Source organism: Sphaerodactylus townsendi, linkage group LG04 (assembly GCF_021028975.2).
Source record: "Sphaerodactylus townsendi isolate TG3544 linkage group LG04, MPM_Stown_v2.3, whole genome shotgun sequence".
Taxonomy (NCBI): domain Eukaryota; kingdom Metazoa; phylum Chordata; class Lepidosauria; order Squamata; family Sphaerodactylidae; genus Sphaerodactylus; species Sphaerodactylus townsendi.
Window position 1 is genome coordinate 68,802,232 of NC_059428.1, and position 21,796 is coordinate 68,824,027.

Genomic DNA, 21,796 nt, shown 5'->3' on the forward strand with positions numbered 1-21,796 from the left:
CCCCCCCCCCCCCACCCCCCCCCCCCCCCACCCCCCCCCCCCCCCACCCCCCCCCCCCCCCACCCCCCCCCCCCCCCACCCCCCCCCCCCCCCACCCCCCCCCCCCCCCACCCCCCCCCCCCCCCACCCCCCCCCCCCCCCACCCCCCCCCCCCCCCACCCCCCCCCCCCCCCACCCCCCCCCCCCCCCACCCCCCCCCCCCCCCACCCCCCCCCCCCCCCACCCCCCCCCCCCCCCACCCCCCCCCCCCCCCACCCCCCCCCCCCCCCACCCCCCCCCCCCCCCACCCCCCCCCCCCCCCACCCCCCCCCCCCCCCACCCCCCCCCCCCCCCACCCCCCCCCCCCCCCACCCCCCCCCCCCCCCACCCCCCCCCCCCCCCACCCCCCCCCCCCCCCACCCCCCCCCCCCCCCACCCCCCCCCCCCCCCACCCCCCCCCCCCCCCACCCCCCCCCCCCCCCACCCCCCCCCCCCCCCACCCCCCCCCCCCCCCACCCCCCCCCCCCCCCACCCCCCCCCCCCCCCACCCCCCCCCCCCCCCACCCCCCCCCCCCCCCACCCCCCCCCCCCCCCACCCCCCCCCCCCCCCACCCCCCCCCCCCCCCACCCCCCCCCCCCCCCACCCCCCCCCCCCCCCACCCCCCCCCCCCCCCACCCCCCCCCCCCCCCACCCCCCCCCCCCCCCACCCCCCCCCCCCCCCACCCCCCCCCCCCCCCACCCCCCCCCCCCCCCACCCCCCCCCCCCCCCACCCCCCCCCCCCCCCACCCCCCCCCCCCCCCACCCCCCCCCCCCCCCACCCCCCCCCCCCCCCACCCCCCCCCCCCCCCACCCCCCCCCCCCCCCACCCCCCCCCCCCCCCACCCCCCCCCCCCCCCACCCCCCCCCCCCCCCACCCCCCCCCCCCCCCACCCCCCCCCCCCCCCACCCCCCCCCCCCCCCACCCCCCCCCCCCCCCACCCCCCCCCCCCCCCACCCCCCCCCCCCCCCACCCCCCCCCCCCCCCACCCCCCCCCCCCCCCACCCCCCCCCCCCCCCACCCCCCCCCCCCCCCACCCCCCCCCCCCCCCACCCCCCCCCCCCCCCACCCCCCCCCCCCCCCACCCCCCCCCCCCCCCACCCCCCCCCCCCCCCACCCCCCCCCCCCCCCACCCCCCCCCCCCCCCACCCCCCCCCCCCCCCACCCCCCCCCCCCCCCACCCCCCCCCCCCCCCACCCCCCCCCCCCCCCACCCCCCCCCCCCCCCACCCCCCCCCCCCCCCACCCCCCCCCCCCCCCACCCCCCCCCCCCCCCACCCCCCCCCCCCCCCACCCCCCCCCCCCCCCACCCCCCCCCCCCCCCACCCCCCCCCCCCCCCACCCCCCCCCCCCCCCACCCCCCCCCCCCCCCACCCCCCCCCCCCCCCACCCCCCCCCCCCCCCACCCCCCCCCCCCCCCACCCCCCCCCCCCCCCACCCCCCCCCCCCCCCACCCCCCCCCCCCCCCACCCCCCCCCCCCCCCACCCCCCCCCCCCCCCACCCCCCCCCCCCCCCACCCCCCCCCCCCCCCACCCCCCCCCCCCCCCACCCCCCCCCCCCCCCACCCCCCCCCCCCCCCACCCCCCCCCCCCCCCACCCCCCCCCCCCCCCACCCCCCCCCCCCCCCACCCCCCCCCCCCCCCACCCCCCCCCCCCCCCACCCCCCCCCCCCCCCACCCCCCCCCCCCCCCACCCCCCCCCCCCCCCACCCCCCCCCCCCCCCACCCCCCCCCCCCCCCACCCCCCCCCCCCCCCACCCCCCCCCCCCCCCACCCCCCCCCCCCCCCACCCCCCCCCCCCCCCACCCCCCCCCCCCCCCACCCCCCCCCCCCCCCACCCCCCCCCCCCCCCACCCCCCCCCCCCCCCACCCCCCCCCCCCCCCACCCCCCCCCCCCCCCACCCCCCCCCCCCCCCACCCCCCCCCCCCCCCACCCCCCCCCCCCCCCACCCCCCCCCCCCCCCACCCCCCCCCCCCCCCACCCCCCCCCCCCCCCACCCCCCCCCCCCCCCACCCCCCCCCCCCCCCACCCCCCCCCCCCCCCACCCCCCCCCCCCCCCACCCCCCCCCCCCCCCACCCCCCCCCCCCCCCACCCCCCCCCCCCCCCACCCCCCCCCCCCCCCACCCCCCCCCCCCCCCACCCCCCCCCCCCCCCACCCCCCCCCCCCCCCACCCCCCCCCCCCCCCACCCCCCCCCCCCCCCACCCCCCCCCCCCCCCACCCCCCCCCCCCCCCACCCCCCCCCCCCCCCACCCCCCCCCCCCCCCACCCCCCCCCCCCCCCACCCCCCCCCCCCCCCACCCCCCCCCCCCCCCACCCCCCCCCCCCCCCACCCCCCCCCCCCCCCACCCCCCCCCCCCCCCACCCCCCCCCCCCCCCACCCCCCCCCCCCCCCACCCCCCCCCCCCCCCACCCCCCCCCCCCCCCACCCCCCCCCCCCCCCACCCCCCCCCCCCCCCACCCCCCCCCCCCCCCACCCCCCCCCCCCCCCACCCCCCCCCCCCCCCACCCCCCCCCCCCCCCACCCCCCCCCCCCCCCACCCCCCCCCCCCCCCACCCCCCCCCCCCCCCACCCCCCCCCCCCCCCACCCCCCCCCCCCCCCACCCCCCCCCCCCCCCACCCCCCCCCCCCCCCACCCCCCCCCCCCCCCACCCCCCCCCCCCCCCACCCCCCCCCCCCCCCACCCCCCCCCCCCCCCACCCCCCCCCCCCCCCACCCCCCCCCCCCCCCACCCCCCCCCCCCCCCACCCCCCCCCCCCCCCACCCCCCCCCCCCCCCACCCCCCCCCCCCCCCACCCCCCCCCCCCCCCACCCCCCCCCCCCCCCACCCCCCCCCCCCCCCACCCCCCCCCCCCCCCACCCCCCCCCCCCCCCACCCCCCCCCCCCCCCACCCCCCCCCCCCCCCACCCCCCCCCCCCCCCACCCCCCCCCCCCCCCACCCCCCCCCCCCCCCACCCCCCCCCCCCCCCACCCCCCCCCCCCCCCACCCCCCCCCCCCCCCACCCCCCCCCCCCCCCACCCCCCCCCCCCCCCACCCCCCCCCCCCCCCACCCCCCCCCCCCCCCACCCCCCCCCCCCCCCACCCCCCCCCCCCCCCACCCCCCCCCCCCCCCACCCCCCCCCCCCCCCACCCCCCCCCCCCCCCACCCCCCCCCCCCCCCACCCCCCCCCCCCCCCACCCCCCCCCCCCCCCACCCCCCCCCCCCCCCACCCCCCCCCCCCCCCACCCCCCCCCCCCCCCACCCCCCCCCCCCCCCACCCCCCCCCCCCCCCACCCCCCCCCCCCCCCACCCCCCCCCCCCCCCACCCCCCCCCCCCCCCACCCCCCCCCCCCCCCACCCCCCCCCCCCCCCACCCCCCCCCCCCCCCACCCCCCCCCCCCCCCACCCCCCCCCCCCCCCACCCCCCCCCCCCCCCACCCCCCCCCCCCCCCACCCCCCCCCCCCCCCACCCCCCCCCCCCCCCACCCCCCCCCCCCCCCACCCCCCCCCCCCCCCACCCCCCCCCCCCCCCACCCCCCCCCCCCCCCACCCCCCCCCCCCCCCACCCCCCCCCCCCCCCACCCCCCCCCCCCCCCACCCCCCCCCCCCCCCACCCCCCCCCCCCCCCACCCCCCCCCCCCCCCACCCCCCCCCCCCCCCACCCCCCCCCCCCCCCACCCCCCCCCCCCCCCACCCCCCCCCCCCCCCACCCCCCCCCCCCCCCACCCCCCCCCCCCCCCACCCCCCCCCCCCCCCACCCCCCCCCCCCCCCACCCCCCCCCCCCCCCACCCCCCCCCCCCCCCACCCCCCCCCCCCCCCACCCCCCCCCCCCCCCACCCCCCCCCCCCCCCACCCCCCCCCCCCCCCACCCCCCCCCCCCCCCACCCCCCCCCCCCCCCACCCCCCCCCCCCCCCACCCCCCCCCCCCCCCACCCCCCCCCCCCCCCACCCCCCCCCCCCCCCACCCCCCCCCCCCCCCACCCCCCCCCCCCCCCACCCCCCCCCCCCCCCACCCCCCCCCCCCCCCACCCCCCCCCCCCCCCACCCCCCCCCCCCCCCACCCCCCCCCCCCCCCACCCCCCCCCCCCCCCACCCCCCCCCCCCCCCACCCCCCCCCCCCCCCACCCCCCCCCCCCCCCACCCCCCCCCCCCCCCACCCCCCCCCCCCCCCACCCCCCCCCCCCCCCACCCCCCCCCCCCCCCACCCCCCCCCCCCCCCACCCCCCCCCCCCCCCACCCCCCCCCCCCCCCACCCCCCCCCCCCCCCACCCCCCCCCCCCCCCACCCCCCCCCCCCCCCACCCCCCCCCCCCCCCACCCCCCCCCCCCCCCACCCCCCCCCCCCCCCACCCCCCCCCCCCCCCACCCCCCCCCCCCCCCACCCCCCCCCCCCCCCACCCCCCCCCCCCCCCACCCCCCCCCCCCCCCACCCCCCCCCCCCCCCACCCCCCCCCCCCCCCACCCCCCCCCCCCCCCACCCCCCCCCCCCCCCACCCCCCCCCCCCCCCACCCCCCCCCCCCCCCACCCCCCCCCCCCCCCACCCCCCCCCCCCCCCACCCCCCCCCCCCCCCACCCCCCCCCCCCCCCACCCCCCCCCCCCCCCACCCCCCCCCCCCCCCACCCCCCCCCCCCCCCACCCCCCCCCCCCCCCACCCCCCCCCCCCCCCACCCCCCCCCCCCCCCACCCCCCCCCCCCCCCACCCCCCCCCCCCCCCACCCCCCCCCCCCCCCACCCCCCCCCCCCCCCACCCCCCCCCCCCCCCACCCCCCCCCCCCCCCACCCCCCCCCCCCCCCACCCCCCCCCCCCCCCACCCCCCCCCCCCCCCACCCCCCCCCCCCCCCACCCCCCCCCCCCCCCACCCCCCCCCCCCCCCACCCCCCCCCCCCCCCACCCCCCCCCCCCCCCACCCCCCCCCCCCCCCACCCCCCCCCCCCCCCACCCCCCCCCCCCCCCACCCCCCCCCCCCCCCACCCCCCCCCCCCCCCACCCCCCCCCCCCCCCACCCCCCCCCCCCCCCACCCCCCCCCCCCCCCACCCCCCCCCCCCCCCACCCCCCCCCCCCCCCACCCCCCCCCCCCCCCACCCCCCCCCCCCCCCACCCCCCCCCCCCCCCACCCCCCCCCCCCCCCACCCCCCCCCCCCCCCACCCCCCCCCCCCCCCACCCCCCCCCCCCCCCACCCCCCCCCCCCCCCACCCCCCCCCCCCCCCACCCCCCCCCCCCCCCACCCCCCCCCCCCCCCACCCCCCCCCCCCCCCACCCCCCCCCCCCCCCACCCCCCCCCCCCCCCACCCCCCCCCCCCCCCACCCCCCCCCCCCCCCACCCCCCCCCCCCCCCACCCCCCCCCCCCCCCACCCCCCCCCCCCCCCACCCCCCCCCCCCCCCACCCCCCCCCCCCCCCACCCCCCCCCCCCCCCACCCCCCCCCCCCCCCACCCCCCCCCCCCCCCACCCCCCCCCCCCCCCACCCCCCCCCCCCCCCACCCCCCCCCCCCCCCACCCCCCCCCCCCCCCACCCCCCCCCCCCCCCACCCCCCCCCCCCCCCACCCCCCCCCCCCCCCACCCCCCCCCCCCCCCACCCCCCCCCCCCCCCACCCCCCCCCCCCCCCACCCCCCCCCCCCCCCACCCCCCCCCCCCCCCACCCCCCCCCCCCCCCACCCCCCCCCCCCCCCACCCCCCCCCCCCCCCACCCCCCCCCCCCCCCACCCCCCCCCCCCCCCACCCCCCCCCCCCCCCACCCCCCCCCCCCCCCACCCCCCCCCCCCCCCACCCCCCCCCCCCCCCACCCCCCCCCCCCCCCACCCCCCCCCCCCCCCACCCCCCCCCCCCCCCACCCCCCCCCCCCCCCACCCCCCCCCCCCCCCACCCCCCCCCCCCCCCACCCCCCCCCCCCCCCACCCCCCCCCCCCCCCACCCCCCCCCCCCCCCACCCCCCCCCCCCCCCACCCCCCCCCCCCCCCACCCCCCCCCCCCCCCACCCCCCCCCCCCCCCACCCCCCCCCCCCCCCACCCCCCCCCCCCCCCACCCCCCCCCCCCCCCACCCCCCCCCCCCGCCACCCCCCCCGCCCCCCACCCCCCCCCCCCCCCCCCCCCCCCCCCCCCCCCCCCCCCCCCCCCCCACCCCCCCCACCCACCCCACCCCCCCCGCCCCCACCCCCCCCCACCCCCATCCCTCCCCCCCCCCCACCCTCCCCCACCCGCCCCCACCCCCCCCCCCACCCCCCCCCCCCCTCCCCCCCCCCCCCCCCCCCACCCCCCCCCCCCCACCCTCCAGATGTTATGGATTACAGTTCCCATCATCCCCTGCCAGGATGCTGGCAGGGGATGATGGGAACTGTAGTCCATAATATCTGGAGGGCTGTGAGTTTGACACTTATGCCTATATACTACTGAGGCCTCTTTCAGACAGAACTTATGTATGTATATCAGCGCATGCTATAAGCTTAGGATAGTTTTTTGAATGTTGGGCTCTGAGGCCTGTTAACACATACCTTAGGTTCATTCTGATGTCCAGAATTTAAATATACTACTGATTTAAAAACTGCAATTGATGAATGATCCTCTAAATGATTTTAGCCACAATGGGGTGTTTTTTCATGAGCATTTCATTTTACAAGGAATTGAGATTAAGACTGTGGTACCAAGCATACTTAATCAAAAATAACACCCTCTGGTATCAGTTGCAGATACTGAGGCTTGGATAATACTATTTAATTTGCCCCAGCAAGCTTAAGGAAAATCACTTTATCTCCCATCTGAAAGGGTGCTCCCAAGATACCCACAAGCCACAATTGCATCTGAGCAATGCATTAGAACTCTAGCATCATCCTCACATAGAATATTTCAGTTGTGAAAATGCTTTGGCATACTGAGTGTTACCTGGATTCTCTTATCACTGGCTTCAATTCTTTCAGTAAGGGCTGTTACTCTGCACTGCAGTTCCCTTCTCTCAGCAAGATCCTTGTCTTCACAAAGTTTTTGCAGTATGTGGAAAGCGTCTTTTGTCTTCAGCAGTTGTACTTCCGTTTCTCTAAGCCTCCTAGATGCAATGTGCTCCTTCTCCTGAGACCTCCTGAGAAGCACTCTTAGAGTCCCCACTTCTCGACAGTGTTTTTCCAACAGATCGGGCAGGTTCGCCTCTCCAATTTCATATTTTGCTATTATTTTTAAATGTCGGTACTGGAGACGCTTTAAAAACTGGTTTTCCATATTGTATTCTTCCAACTTACTCTTCAAAACACCCAGTTCATTTTTAAAGTCCTTAATTTTAAGAAGTCTGGCTGACAATATACGGTGAACCACATTACTCTTCTTCTGGATATTTCTAGCTGTGTCATAGGCAAAAGAAGTCTTTTGCTGTTGTTTCTTCATAACTGGCTTCTTTCCTCCTATGCTCAAATCAAACCAAGACAGCATAAGACTAGACTACAGAGCTACAAATAAGTCTATATAATTTCTAGACCCAGTATTGGATTATATTTTTGGATATCAATTATAATTTTAGAAACAACGTAATTCAGGCAAAGAAATGTTTAAATACTTTAGGCTTTCATATCTACTGCACAGTCATTGTCACTGATGTATTTTGTCTAGTTTATGTCTGATACAAGTGTATTTCTATTAATGCTTCTCTCAAAAAATTATAGCTCTATTAATGAACAGATCTTGAGATTCTCAAAACAGGGCTTCTCACTTCATGGACACCTCTCCAAAAAACACCGTTTATCCAAGCCAGAATTTCATGCTTATAACTAGGTAAAAAAACATTTAAGCTGTTAGAGACTTATGAGATGTAGATTCCCTCAGAGTCAGAAATATATGCAGATAGGTTCAGGTGATATTTATTGTGTTGAGTTGCACACATACTAAGTTACATATATCACATGTCTATGGAATGGGGAGCTCCAGGCATTACATACAACAAGCACAATGGGTGGTTTCCAGAAATGCCAGGAGGAAAAATGAGAGGCAAAAGAATACATTCTGGAGTGCAAAGTAGCAGAACTGAAGGGATGAATAGTTTACCTAGTTAACTAGTACAGAGAAAGAGTCATGATTGCTGTGGGATAAACAGCGGGAGCATTCAAATTTATATGGCCTGCTTACTACCACTAAACTTTATAGAAAATAAAGTACTGCTGAAAATGCTGACCAGTTCCAATATACCTTTTGTTTAAAGGCGCTGCAAAGTCAAAAGTTCCAGAAACAAAACCAAAAAGGTTACCGAAATCATAATACTTTAGCATCTTGTTAATGGCAAGAGAGAAAGTCATTGTTAATTCCTAGACCTTGACTTGATCCACTGGTTGATGACAGGGAACTTTTGTGGTTGGAAGGTGGTCTACAAATACACAAATCAATTAAGGGGTTGGAGTTCTTTGGGGAAGATTTCTTGGTGGATAAGCTGCAAATTTAGTACACAAATTTAGTGCAATTGAATAAAATGGTCTGTATCCTGCAATTCCTACCAGCAGTTTCAAACCTTCTTTCAGCCTAAGTAGCCTTCCTTTAACTTATGGCTTTTCCTCTTCTAGCAGAAGAAACATGCAAGTTGGACAAAGTTTTCTTAAGCTTGAGAAAGCCTTCAAACTTTGCTGGGTCAAAAACAGGTTACAGGCCATTATTTTCCCCCCAAATGAACTGTGTTAATATACAACAATGAGCTAGGACAGTGGTTCTCAACCTGGGGGTCAGGATCCCTTTGGGGGTTGATCAACCCCTTTACAGGGATCACCTAAGACTCTCTGCATCAGTGTTCTCCATCTGTAAAATGGATAAATGTTAGAGTTGGGGGTCACCACAACATGAGGAACTGTATTAAAGGGTCACGGCATTGGAAAGGTTGAGAACCACTGAGCTAGGACAAACGGAAAACCTAAAACAATTTCTCAGATCCTAATGTACTAGTCCTCCTCTTTCAGTATGAACCCATTGGGCAACTCAGTTGGCGCATTTTTACTATCCCTACCCAAAAAGAAGTAATTAGCGGCATCTCCTTTTGCTTCCATTGTTTGTCACAACCATGAAACTGGTGCCCCACCCTTCATCTAAGGTGTTCTGGATAGTGCACAGGATCTTTAACTCAAGTCTCCCTAGTGTTAGTGAGACAATTTAACTATAGAATCATAGGCTCATTCTGCATATCATAGTTAAAACGATTGACAATAGTTATAAATGAACTCATTTTCCCTTTTTATGAATGGAAAACAAATGAATTTATAACGATTGCAATTCATTATAAATAAGCTGTGCAGAATCCACAATAGAGTTGGAAGGGGCCATGCAGGTCATCTATTCCAACACACTGCTCACTGCAGGATCAGCCCAGAGCATTCTTGCCAAGTCTTTGTCCAACTGCTTCTTAAAGACTGCTAGTGAAGGGGACCTCACCACCTCCTTAGGTAGCCAATTCCACTTTGAACAACTCTTACTGTACTTTTTTCCCCCCTAACATCCAGCCGGTACCTTTCTGCCTGTAATTTAAACTCGTTATTGTGAGTCCTATCTTCTGCTGCAGCTAAGAACAGTTTCCTGACCTCCTGAACTTCACTAATGTAACAGTAATCTGTCATCTACACACCAATTTAATGACTAGTGCTGCCAAATGTCTTCTTACCTTTTGCTGGGTGATTATTTCCCCTTTTCTTCTTTGGTAATTCCTCCGTTTTGGTTTCTGGTTGATCTAAATGACTACTACTCCTGCTCCTGCTGCTGCTCCTGGTTTCAGAAGAATCTGTGTGAAAGTCGTCACTGTACAACTGAGAACTTTCACAGTTATTCTGTTCTGGACTACTGCTATTGCTGCTAGCTCTTCTGGAAGCAGTGGCATGAAAGTCATTGGAATGGTCAAGCTGAAAACATCCACTTCCATAATGACTGGTAGATTTGTTACAATTATTAACTTCATTCGTACTGTTGCTTTGGGTTCCCTTATAGATTCTGCTAGAGGAATCACTTGGGCTTTCATTTCTTGCATGTTGTTCACATTGATCACCTTCTTGGACTATAAAACGGAGGAATTTGTCATCTGAAGCTGTTATTCCATTGTTACAGTACATCATGATCAATAGACATAACCTAGTGAAAGTCAAAAGGATTGCCAGTTATTAATAAAACTGAAAAAGTAATATTTAAATTAAAACTTGAAATTATGCTATTTGTTACTGCTAGCTCAAGGATTAAGCTATTATGCTATGGGAAGCAGTTCATGCCTTCCTCCTGACTCCATACCAATAAACATTCATAACATTAGTCTAATTTATTACATGATTTTTTTTCCAGAGGTATATTCAATCTTTATATTCAATTATTTATATTCAATTCTTCATAAAGGAATATTCAATCCAATTTTCTTTATAAAGAACTTGGCATGCTCCATTCGGTGCCTTATACCACTCTCTGCTTGGGAACTGGACAGCACTTACTGGAAACTAGGGCCTGGCCCATCACCTGTAAATATTGGATACATCTTTGTCTTAATCATGAAACTGAGAGTCTTTCTTACGAGTCCTTAAGTACACGCCTGTCTTCTGAATGGTAGACCTTTATTGAGTCCAAACTAGTGAGGATGGGATTATCATTTGAATCTTTAGTAATGCTGACCCCCAACTAAATGTTTTGCGAAATCAAAGAGAGACTCTATGATCTGGCATACCAGACTCTAATTGCCCAGGCTTGTAGATTTTGCTTGCCTTCGCATCTAGGGATTCCTTTGAGAAAAATGAGTATAGCTAGATATTTATACTTGCTTTCAGATCCAAAGTTTTGACGTGCGACCTCCTTGGTGAGATGCAATATCATGCCATCCTCTTTAAGATTTAGTAGGGAATTAAAAATACCGTGCCATTAAGATTTTGCATTTGCAATATGAACTGTGAAGAGTCTGTCCACCATATTTTACATCACTGCCCTTTATATTCTGTGACCAGGGAGAAACTGTTAATACCCTGACTGCCTGCCAACAGTGATCTTATGGATCAACAGAAAACCCTTTTTCTTTTAGATAATGGGTCAAGAGAAGTTTTGGAGTCAACAGCCAAGTTCCTTTGTATAGTTATTATAAAGTGTTCTTAATTGTATTCTGTTTTTTACCAGTTTTTCTTGATGTTTTATTCCTATATATTTTTTGAATTTCGCAAGTGTATATAACTTTTCTCAATTGTATCAGATTGTTCTATCTATTTTACTTAAATGCATTAAAGGTTTCTGCTGCAGGTAAGTGTGGGAACGTATGTGGCTAATTATGGGAAACTGCCATCTGTGTTGGAGGATTTTAAAATTTTAACTTAGTAATTTATTATTTGTAATGTTATAATTGTTTTAAATATGTGTGCCTGCAGCCTTGAGCCTGACTTTCGGCTGGGGAGGGTGGGATATTAAATTAAAAACTTAAAAATCCCACAAAACACATACCCCATATAATCACTCCACAAAAAGAAATACATTTTACTGTGACATGCCTCTGAAAATGACAGCTAATTTGCTAGAGTAACTAGACAATAAATTGAAATAGCTGTTATTGATAACATTAAAATATATAGTAATGGCCATGAAATACTTATCTTAATAATCTTACAGAAATCATAAAATGTGTTATTTGATATTGTCAAGACCCTGTTAAGACCTGTTAATATTTCAGCTCTTCCCTGGTTCTTGCCATGAAACTTGGCAGGGGGTGGTGATGGCAGGAGCAAGTGACCACGTGGGAAACTTTGGCTTGTTTTCCTTTGATTTAGGTACACAGCAACTTTCTCACTCTTTGGCCAGCACCTTTGGGGTGACCTTTGAAATTCTGCTCTGCTGTTAAGGATTTCACCTCGCTGCGATCCCGAGGGTGGGAGCTAGAGGGAGGTAAAAGATATTAACCAAAGAATGCTTCAGTGGAATTCAGTTCCAGCAAAGCCTGCTTGATGCTGTTCGTGGTATCCTGACAATAAACTGATTTCTGAATTCAAGAGTCTGGTTATTGCAAGGCTTGACAGATCTTGAAACCCTGCAACACATCATGGCTGATGACAAGGGCTCCACTCCAGATTGAGCAGAGTGGGAGATGAAGACTGAGGCTCTGGAGCTGTTGGAGCATGGCAGAGAGAGCGGTGTGATGAGTGAGTGGCATATCAAAGTACTGTGGGAAGAGGAGTGGTCTGGCCCCAGGGAGAGGCAGCCATGATAGGTGACAAGACAGCGGCATGCGGTGAGGCACTGGTAGGGCTACAATTTTGACATGGAGAAGCCTGACCTGGAAAGCAAAGACCACATACACTGGCCGAGTGAGATGCCCACATTAGAGGCAGTCACCCATCGCATCCCAAGTGGGCCAGACTGGAATGGAAGTTGCTTGCGATACAACATGAAGTGTGGGAACTCAAGGAGTACTTCAGAGCCATGTTTCCTCTTGGTGGCAAGCGATGGGGATCAGGTGCGTGCAGTTGCTGCCACCTCAGAATGGCAGGACGACTGGAGAGGGGATGCAGGTGGAGTTCTTGTGCCAGCACCACCGGGGGTGCCACACCAACAACTCTTACAGTTTGTATCACCCATGCAGGGACCAGCCATGCTGCCACCATCACCACCACTGCCAGCAGGGTGTCCTGCAGTAGTCTGCGAGTTAAAAGTTTCCTTCGATGGGTCCCTGGAAAAGCTCCCATATGTCTTGATACAAGTGGAAGAATTCATGCGAGAGTGGGGGTGGACTTTTCTGTCCAATGTCAGCTGATGTGTCGGTGCATTGCTGGAAGGCATGGTGGTCACATGGCTAGTGTATCTATTTGACCTGAAGGTGACATAGTTAGAGATTTTTGATGATTTCATGCTTGCACTGTGAGAGCATTTTGAGAATCTGTTCCAGGGCAAGAACCAAGTTGCAATAGATCAAGCAAGGGCCAACTCATTGCACATAAGGGCCAACTCATCCCGCTTGGGCGGGATAGATGGCAGCGGCGATGCCATCGACGGCAAGTTGCACTTGGGATGTGCAACAGGACACTCCTTCCCCGCACTTGGGATGTGCAACAGGACACTCCTTCCCCGCCCCCTCCTTCCTTCCTTCCTTCCTTCCTTCCTTCCTTCCTTCCTTCCTTCCTTCCTTCCTTCCTTCCTTCCTTCCTTCCTTCCTTCCTTCCTTCCTTCCTCCCTCCCTCCCTCCCTCCCTCCCTCCCTCCCTCTGCCGTCCTTTCCCCTCCTTCCCTTGTCTGGTGCCTGCTGTCTCCTGCTCAGCTGGGGGTGTCCTCCGTAAGTGCAGCTGCCCCTGCAACTTACTCTGTCCGTCAGCTTGTATGGCTGGCTTGCAGGCTGAAGACGGGGCTTGGGGAGGCCAAGGTGTGGGTGGGGCTTGGGGAGGCGGTACCTTTCTCCCTTTACTTTCCCCAAATTTTGTATTTTTGTGTATAGTTTTTGATTTCTGATTGTACTATTGATATCTCGTACTTCATGCTTTGCACTTTCTTCTGTATCTTCTCCCATGTGTTCTCTTCTTGTTGAATTCATTTTTGTGTGTTCTTTTCAGCTTGTCTGATTTTTTCTTGATTTTTTCTTCTGATTATTTAATTTCATTTATCACTGTATTTGCTGTATCAACATTTCTGAAATTTTATCAATTCCCTATAAAGTGTCTTGTTCCTCATCTTCCCTTATCTTCTCAGTTTTTTGTCATGCTCCTGTTGCCATTTAGATTTTTATTTTTTCTTCTTTGTGCATTTATTTATGCAATACCTACTCAACAGTATAAATGAATTTATACTGCCATTTTTTTCATCTTTTCTAATACAATAGTTTTTCATCTATTCCAATAATACACTAATTTCACGTAATCAGTTGATATGGACATTTCTGCCCATTAACTACCATTTGGGCATTTCTGCCCAGATAGTTCAAACATTTCAGTCAATCCAGATAAACCACCAATTAATGATCAATTAAATCTCTCAGCCTTCTCAGCTTATAAAAATTCAAAATTGTGTAAAAAGATTACAGAGATAAAAGAGAAAAAAAAAGAGAAAAAAGGAAAAGAGAAAAAGAGGGGGAAACAAACAGTTAAAAAACCCAGAAAAATATTACATCTATGATAGGTTACTCTGTTAAAAAAAACTATATTAGGAAAAAAAGGAAACCCAAAAAGGGAGAGAGAAATTTAAAAGATTAAATTAAAATGATGGTATTAGTGTATTGAAGTATTAATATTAACGTACAAGCAAAAGTTAGTATTGTTATGTTAGTTATGAGTTTCAGAAATGTAGGTCCATATTATAAAACTGTAGCTCCTTCTCAAGACCATCAGATGGCAAGAGAGTCAGCCTCAGTTCAATTTTCTCCACACTACTGCTTTGTGTATAGTTAAATTGTGAAACTCAGTGGCTACTAATTATGAAGGATATCTACTCTTCCACTGCCAGAGGTAGTATGCCTCTTTCAATCAGTTGCTGGGGAGAATAGTCAAGATGCTGCTGCTGAAGTCTTTCTGTTTGTGGGCCTCCTAGATACAGCTGGTTGGCTAGTGTGCAAGCAGAATGCTGGACTAGATGGTCTGATCCAGCATGGCTCTTCTTACGTTACTTCTTACTACTGAAGAAGCCCACAAAAAGAATCAGAGATCCTGAATGCTATGTATCTGCTTTAACACCTTTTAAAACATGCCTTGCATGATTAATGGTCAATTTGTAGATACACCCCCCCCCAAAAGTAAACATGAGTAGGTCTTCATTTTAGAAAGGTTTAGTAGTAGAAAGCAGAAAATAAGAGGCTGTGGAATATAGTCCTCATAATAGAAAAGCAGGGTGGAAGAGCAGAGAAAAGTTACCAAGAACAATTGAACAAAAACAGGACTTGGATAATATGTAGCAATTAAAGAGGTAGGGGGAAGAAATAACCAAAAAAAAAAAAGAGAGAGATGGAAGAGAGAGGTAGACATATTCTCAAAGGACTTCAGACAAAGTCAGAATGCTAACTGAAACATTCAGCAGGCTCAAATTACTGTGTGAAGTGTTTTAAAAACCAGTTGCATGATTTAGGAAAAGGTGTTTTGTATGATCTCACTGAACCGTGAAGATCTATCCGTACCTAACACCGGAAACTCGCAAGGGCATCAGCACTCATTTCTCCGCTGGGGTGACAACAGGGCAAGGTAAGAGAAAAGCCGCACCCAAACTCTTATCAGGTCGCCACAAATGGGCTGTGACTCAACGGCAAAACAAGAGCGAGCGCAGTTTCCGTTCCACCGCACGGATGGAAAACTTTCACCGGTTCAATGTGCTCCACATTAGACCTCCTCCCCCCTCCCCCATGTTGTTTGGCCCTTTATGGTCCGCTAATAACGCTATTTTCCCGCACAAGTTAGAGAACTGTACTAAACTTAAACAGAAAGAAGTTTCCAGCCCCAGCCTCTCTGTTCACGGTACCTGGTCCGTTTGATAACTTTAACGGAAGAAATTGTTTTCCAATCCTTGATGCTATGGCAACTGAAGAACCTCGCTGAGAATCATGGGACTTGTAGTATAATTAATAGAACAAAAGGGGCGGAGAAGTTCTGCGGTTTCCGACTAATTCCGACTAATCCAGCTTTTTCCTGTAATTTACAAGAAAAATGTATTTGAAACATTAATAGGATATTTGATATGGAAACATTCAATAAAACAGGGAAGTTCAGGAGGACGCTTTATATAAAATGAACTGGAGACTAATTTTGATGTCTTAACATTTAAACAGTTTTCCTGTCTTTTGTATTGTTTATTGGATATTGTTTTTATTTTATTATTGTTTAATTATGTAATCGTTTTATTGCACTGTTGTTTGTATGTATTGTAATGTCTTTATTGTATCCTACTCTTGGTATCTGCTCCAAGTTTAATGCTTTAGGAAAGCGCCCCCCGCCCCTGCCCCCGTCCTGGTACATTTATACAGCTCACGCGGTTTCCTTGGCTTTCTTCTTATCTTTCTCAAACCTGCTTTGCTTAGTAATTTTGGGAAAGATTGCAGTAAAAACTGAATAGCTGGTATTCAGGTAGAAAAATCAGCATTTTCCAGCCCATAGGTAGGACAAACATTTTCCCTGACTCTGTTCTCCCCACATCCATTTTATTCCCCTGCTACCAGGAAATCTAAAAAAAAAAAATCAAACCTAAAATATAATCATATCGATTTATAATCGGAATATCATTATATCGGTTTATAAATCGAAGAATTAAATTAAATGCTGTTGTAACAATAGATGTAATATGTTCTCTGACTTTTCAGCTTTCATGGTTTTAAGTAAGCCTCTAACCCATCACATTGTGGAGATATAACGAAAAGAGCATATCATCGAAGAGAGTATTTTTTTTAAAGTACTCTGTTCTCTTCGAACTTGAAGAGAGTACTTAAAAAAAAGAAATGCAGTTGGGAATTTAGACAGCCAGATACACCTAAAGTTACAAAGGTATTTCAATATAACATTAATCTAGTACTAATGTTCTTATGTTCTTATGTAATGTGTGTGTGTGTTTTTAAATTGCAGAAGCCCCATTGCCTAGGAGGGTGGGTGGTGGCTGCTGCTGGAGGGCTGGGGTAGGGAACCTGTGAAAAAAAACCTGACATGTGGAAATCCTGTTAGAATTGCTCTATATCTGCAGCTGCACCAGCAACGGGGAAATCCAGGGTGCCAACTTCAGGTTGGGAAATTCCTGAAGATTTGAGGGTGGAGCCTAGGAGAGTAGAGTTGGGGGTGGAGAGGGAGTTTAGAGGCAATGTGATGCCATGGAGTCCACCATCCAAACCTGCCATTTACTCCAATCATGGTCATTTGGATAACTGTTGTGATTCTGGAAGGACACCAGGCTCCCCCTGGAGGTTGGCAACCATAGGACAATCACAAAACCCCAATGGATCCGTGGTGAAAGACACCAGAGAGGCAGATTATGAATGAAACAATGAAATAACATATTGCAAATAACATATTGGAGGTCTTCAGGAGGGTTTAAGGTGTAGATAATCTAATCTGTTTTTCATCTTAATTAGGACATCTGACTCCACTGACAAACTGCAACCAATCATGTGGGTCCATTAAAAAATCTTAAAGCAGGAGGGCTGTAATATATTTGGTAAGGAATACCTGAAATGTAAAGTAGTAAGCTGCCTTTCAGTACCATAAACAAATTGGAGAGGGGGGTGATGTTTTGGGTCATGATGGCAAAGGCTCCACTGCAGGATTGAAAGCAGCGTCAAATGGAGTGCAGGAGATGTTGCAGATTTTATTAGATTAAATGGTGCCATGGATTTTAGGCCACATCAAAGACCACTGTGCTGCAAAGGGATGGCTGTGTGGTAGAGCATCTGTTTATAATGTATGCAGGAAGCCTCAGCATCTTATAAGAACCAAGTAGCAAATGATGTGATGGACTTGAGATTACTGGAATGCTTGGTGTCAATCAGGGTGAATAATACTGAGTTTGATAGATCAAAAGTCTGACTCGGTTTTTTGAGTTCATGTGGACCCTGATATAAAAGCAGTACTTTAAAATCCAGTAACTGGAATAATGTGCTGGGGAGGGAGTTTCAGTGTTCGCGATAGTTAGTTCATACTTTTGTATAAAGGAAATAAGGTTTTGTCCAGTTTTCTACCAGAACATTCAGCTTGAAGCATTTTTGTTTTTCCAAGAGGCTTTACAAATCATTGAATCTGGAAGCTGAATGAGGGGGAAAATCCTATAAAACATAGCCCTGTATTGTGAGCTCTTCTAGCAATGAACTCTCCTCTCTCCTCTTTTTGCTCTGCTTGATTGGTGTGTTACTGGCCCTTGCCTTTTTAGGGCTTCACCGGTCACTCTAAAGTGATGAGTCTGGGGGCAGGTGTCAGTCCCTCTGAAATGGATACTGTTACTAGCCAATCGCCTTGTGGCTTGGCCTGTTCCCAAAATACCCAAGAACCAATGAACTGGAGAAGGGAGGAATGACAGGGCTCCAGCTGGACTCTTGGGTTTCTTCTGTCAGCTTGCTGAGCTGCTGCATGCCTAGGTCGCTGTTCCCATTCTTGTGAGTACTTGAAACAGCAGGCCTGCTAGGGCTGTTAGTTCCCTGTGGCTGTCATCAAAATGGTGATCAAAGTGTTTATAGCAACGTCCTCAGGGTCTACAGCGGTAGGTACTTTCATGCGATTTATGTTTTCACTGCACGCCTATCTGTTAGCTTCCAGAAGCTTTGGGAAGTACTTGTTGACTAAGAAAGGGGCGTGGTAGAGTTTCTTACCACAGGATCTATATTGTGGAAAAGGAGAAACTGTACTGAATTTTTGCAGATTTCAGAAAGGTTGCTGTGTTACATTGCAATCCTAAACAGTTACACCTATCTAAATTCATTGAGGCCAGTTGGTTTAGTATGGTGTAATTGTTTAGGATTGCACTGTACCTCTGTGGCAACTTCAGTGTGTGGACATTAGTCTACAAAACCTTACAGTACCATGTATGTTACTCTTCATTCCACAAGGCTCAGTAGTTTTTATAAAAGACTCAGTATGGAAAGAAGTATACTGAAGCAGTGTAATTTTTTGACATTCACATACTTAACGTATACGTATTCTGTAATTTTAATATGTTTCATAAATTTTACTTGTATTTTGAGACTTTACTGTTATTATTGGAGAAATAGAGCCAGTTTGGTTGCAGTGCAGGGAAACAATCTTACCTTTTATTTTGGGAAATATTTGCTAGGTAAGTAGTACTGATTTCCATAAAAGAGGAAACCTCCAAAACATTGACCAAATTTTATTGTTAAAATCTTCTCACATTTAATATAAAATAGTCTACATTGTATTTCCATAAGAGTTTGGGATGTAGCTGTTGTAAGTGACCAGAGCCTTTATGTTCCGAGTGAGCAGAGGGTGTGCAGAGACAAGATTGGGCAGTGGGAGCTGGGAAAGGACTGTTTCCTTTTTTATCCAGTTCCCGCATGAGCTCAAATTGCAGTCCTGCCTCAGCAATCCAGCACAGAGAGGCTTCTAAACAAACTGGCTCTTGCTTGTGCGTTGATACTCACACTACCTCAAGAAATTTCCAGACCAGAAGGACTGAAAATGACTAGAAGGAAAAAAAGGTTATTACTTTTCCTGAGCAAGTTGCATTTAATGTGCATGAGGGCAGATCTCCCAAGGTCCTGGTGGGCTCCCATGTACATCAAATGCTGCCAGTGATGTATAGGCATGGCATCTCTGTTTCACAGGTTATTTCCTTCTCATTACTGGTACAATTATACTGACTCCTGCATGCCCAGCTGTAGTTGCAACATGCAAACACTGCTTATAGTTATTGAGTTAACTGGCCATGTACAGAATTGCAACTGGAGTTGAAACTGCCACTGGTTAAGTGATCAGTGTTCTGGTCACAATCAGAATAAAGTCATAAATATGAGAAGCTCAGCAAGCTCACTAGTGTGTGTTCAAGTACTGATAAAAGTCAAGCAAAGAGGCATCTTCAGATGGAACAGATCTGGTCTCTCGCTCTGATATAGAGGTACATTTTGACCATTATAACCATAATTCAGCCCAGAGTAAAACATGTCTATTGAAACCAGTCGGCTTCATACCTAATAAACTTAATAGCTTTAAAGCGGGCAGCCCAATCCATAGCTGAGGTGGCTGCGGATGGTGGTGCTACCATGCCATCTCCAGAGGGCTTTCCAGCGGTGTGGGGAGGCAGAAAATAAAAAAACCCCACTGCCAGAAAGCTTTCCATAGGGCTAAGTAGACTTACACCACCTGAAAGCGTGGCGTCAGTCAGCGCCCTGGGTTATGACTTTCCTGCCTGTGAAGCTGAGGTGGAAGCTGACTAACATCAGCTCCATTCCCAGGAATGCCCTGGCCAACCCCCACCCTGCATTGGGGTCCAATCAGATGCCAGTGCAGCTCTGCAGCTGCCTCAGCTTCTGGGTTTCACTGCCTTGAAGCTGAAAGGTGGCCAGCCACCAGTGTTTTTGCCCTTTCTATCAGCAGGGATGCCCCACGCACCAGTGGAGGGGCAAATACATCAGGTGAGGCCACACTGCTCCCTGAAGGTGTTTCAGCCCCACTCTCTGACTTGGCTCATTAATTCTATATTAGAATGTGTAAATGACAGTTTACAAAACATATATACCATTGGGGGAAGCTATAGCTGAGGGTTAGAACATCTGATTTGCATACAGATGGTCCTGGATTAAATCCCCAGCTTTTTCAACTAAAAGGATGAGGTGGTTGGTAATGTGAAGTGCTTGAATAAATGTACTGAATCTTATTATCCTTAAGGTGTTCTGTGGTAGTCAGTCAGCCCAGTCAAGTCTCCTCTTGAGAAGTGTCCTCAGGACTTGAAAGCAAGGCTTGGAAGCATCGTCAGGTGCTGGCAGCCAGGAACTGGAACTGGAGGCAAGGTCATACACCTAGTCATGCATCTAGTGGTCTTGCACAGTCATGCACCTAGTGGACCTTTTGATCCAGCAAGGTAGTTTTCCCAAGCCACAGCCTTGTAATCAGGCTTAGGAGCAGCAGTGGCGTAGGAGGTTAAGAGCTCGTGTATCTAATCTGGAGGAACCGGGTTTGATTCCCTGCTCTGCCGCCTGAGCTGTGGAGGCTTATCTGGGGAATTCAGATTAGCCTGTACACTCCCACACACGTCAGCTGGGTGACCTTGGGCTAGCTACAGCTTCTTGGAGCTCTCTCAGCCCCACCTACCTCACAGGGTGTTTGTTGTGAGAGGGGAAGGGCAAGGATATTGTAAGCTCCTTTGAGTCTCCTGCAGGAGAGAAAGGGGGGATATAAATCCAAACTCTTCTTCTTCCTCTTCTTAGATGCTCTGTTGAGGTCCTGCTGGTATACTATGCTTTGGCCAGAATCCTGCAAAGAATTAGTGATCTCATTCTCTGGCTCTGGCATGGAGCTGTTTCCAACCAGTCAAGCACTTTGCCTCCTTTGGGCCTCCTCAAGCTGGGCCTTTTGCCATCATCATTCCTGCAAAGTGAGAGTGTCCCCTTAAGGGCTGTGGATCTATATGCACATCCTATCCAGTGGAGGCCTGCTGACTATTTCTGGGACTGGGTGTGATACTTCAATTGCAGGTTCATGCAGGATGGCTTCTGGTGCTGCTTGTCTGGTGCGGCTTGTCAGCAGCTACTCTGACCATGTTATGCTCTCCTTTGTTGTGCTAGGCCATCTCAACTGGTGACCTTAACTCCTTGGTCTCTTCCTCTGAGGATGCTGAGTCTGTGTTGCTCAGCTGTGTTGCTCATGAAATTTGGGAAAGCTAGCCCTACAAGTAATCTCAATGTCATAGCCATAGCGTAGTAACATTACAGAACCATATGTTTACTAGAACTGAGATCATTACTAGTCCTGTTTCTGTCAAGAGAATAATTCGTACTTAGAGATGAATACAACATTTAAATGATAATGGAATCACAAACCTTGTCATTCAGTTGGCAGCTTTAGTATGTTTCCTCTGCACAGAAATTATTTATTTTATTTGTTTGTTCATTAAAAATATTTATACCTTGAGCATAGTCCATAGATTCTTGAAGAAGTTAGCAAAATGTGATTGCACTAAAGCCACAAAACAATACATACCCAATATTAAGATATTAACTCACTGCAATAAAATAAACTGCAATCACTAAGAACTAATCAACCAACTGCATAATTTCCCCCAACAGATTATACTATATATACCGGTGTAAAAGTACCATAAACATTTCTGTGTGAGGCTTTAAAAGCAACATAAACATTTTAAGGATCAGTTAACAACTAAATACAAAGCATAATATTTAATATGCAGTGGCTTATCCGTGCTCAATATAAAGGTGT

The 21,796-nt window shown here is 56.2% G+C and overlaps 2 protein-coding genes across 4 annotated transcripts in view; one reads left to right on the plus strand and one right to left on the minus strand.

Moving 5' to 3' along the window:
* The window catches only part of LCA5L (lebercilin LCA5 like), a 30,890-nt gene extending 15,710 nt beyond the window's left edge, over positions 1 to 15,180 (minus strand). The window contains exons 1-3 of the mRNA XM_048494075.1: positions 15,061 to 15,180; positions 9,623 to 10,083; positions 6,876 to 7,394 (exon numbers count right to left, since the gene is read on the minus strand). Of these exons, the coding sequence (XP_048350032.1) occupies positions 6,876 to 7,394; positions 9,623 to 10,083; positions 15,061 to 15,086 (1,006 nt within the window). The 5' untranslated portion in view covers positions 15,087 to 15,180. The remainder of the gene's footprint in view (positions 1 to 6,875; positions 7,395 to 9,622; positions 10,084 to 15,060) is intronic.
* Positions 15,181 to 17,054: 1,874 nt separating this feature from the next.
* Positions 17,055 to 21,796, plus strand: part of SH3BGR (SH3 domain binding glutamate rich protein) — a 34,036-nt gene continuing 29,294 nt past the window's right edge. The window contains exon 1 of one of the 3 annotated variants that reach the window (XM_048495023.1): positions 17,055 to 17,075. Coding sequence is in view for 1 of the 3 variants with exons in the window: in XM_048495022.1 (XP_048350979.1) it covers positions 18,066 to 18,110 (45 nt within the window). In the remaining 2 variants the exon portion in view is untranslated. Of the gene's footprint in view, positions 17,076 to 17,969; positions 18,111 to 21,796 lie in introns of those variants that run through there. The other 2 variants (XM_048495022.1, XM_048495024.1) reach the window with 2 other exon arrangements.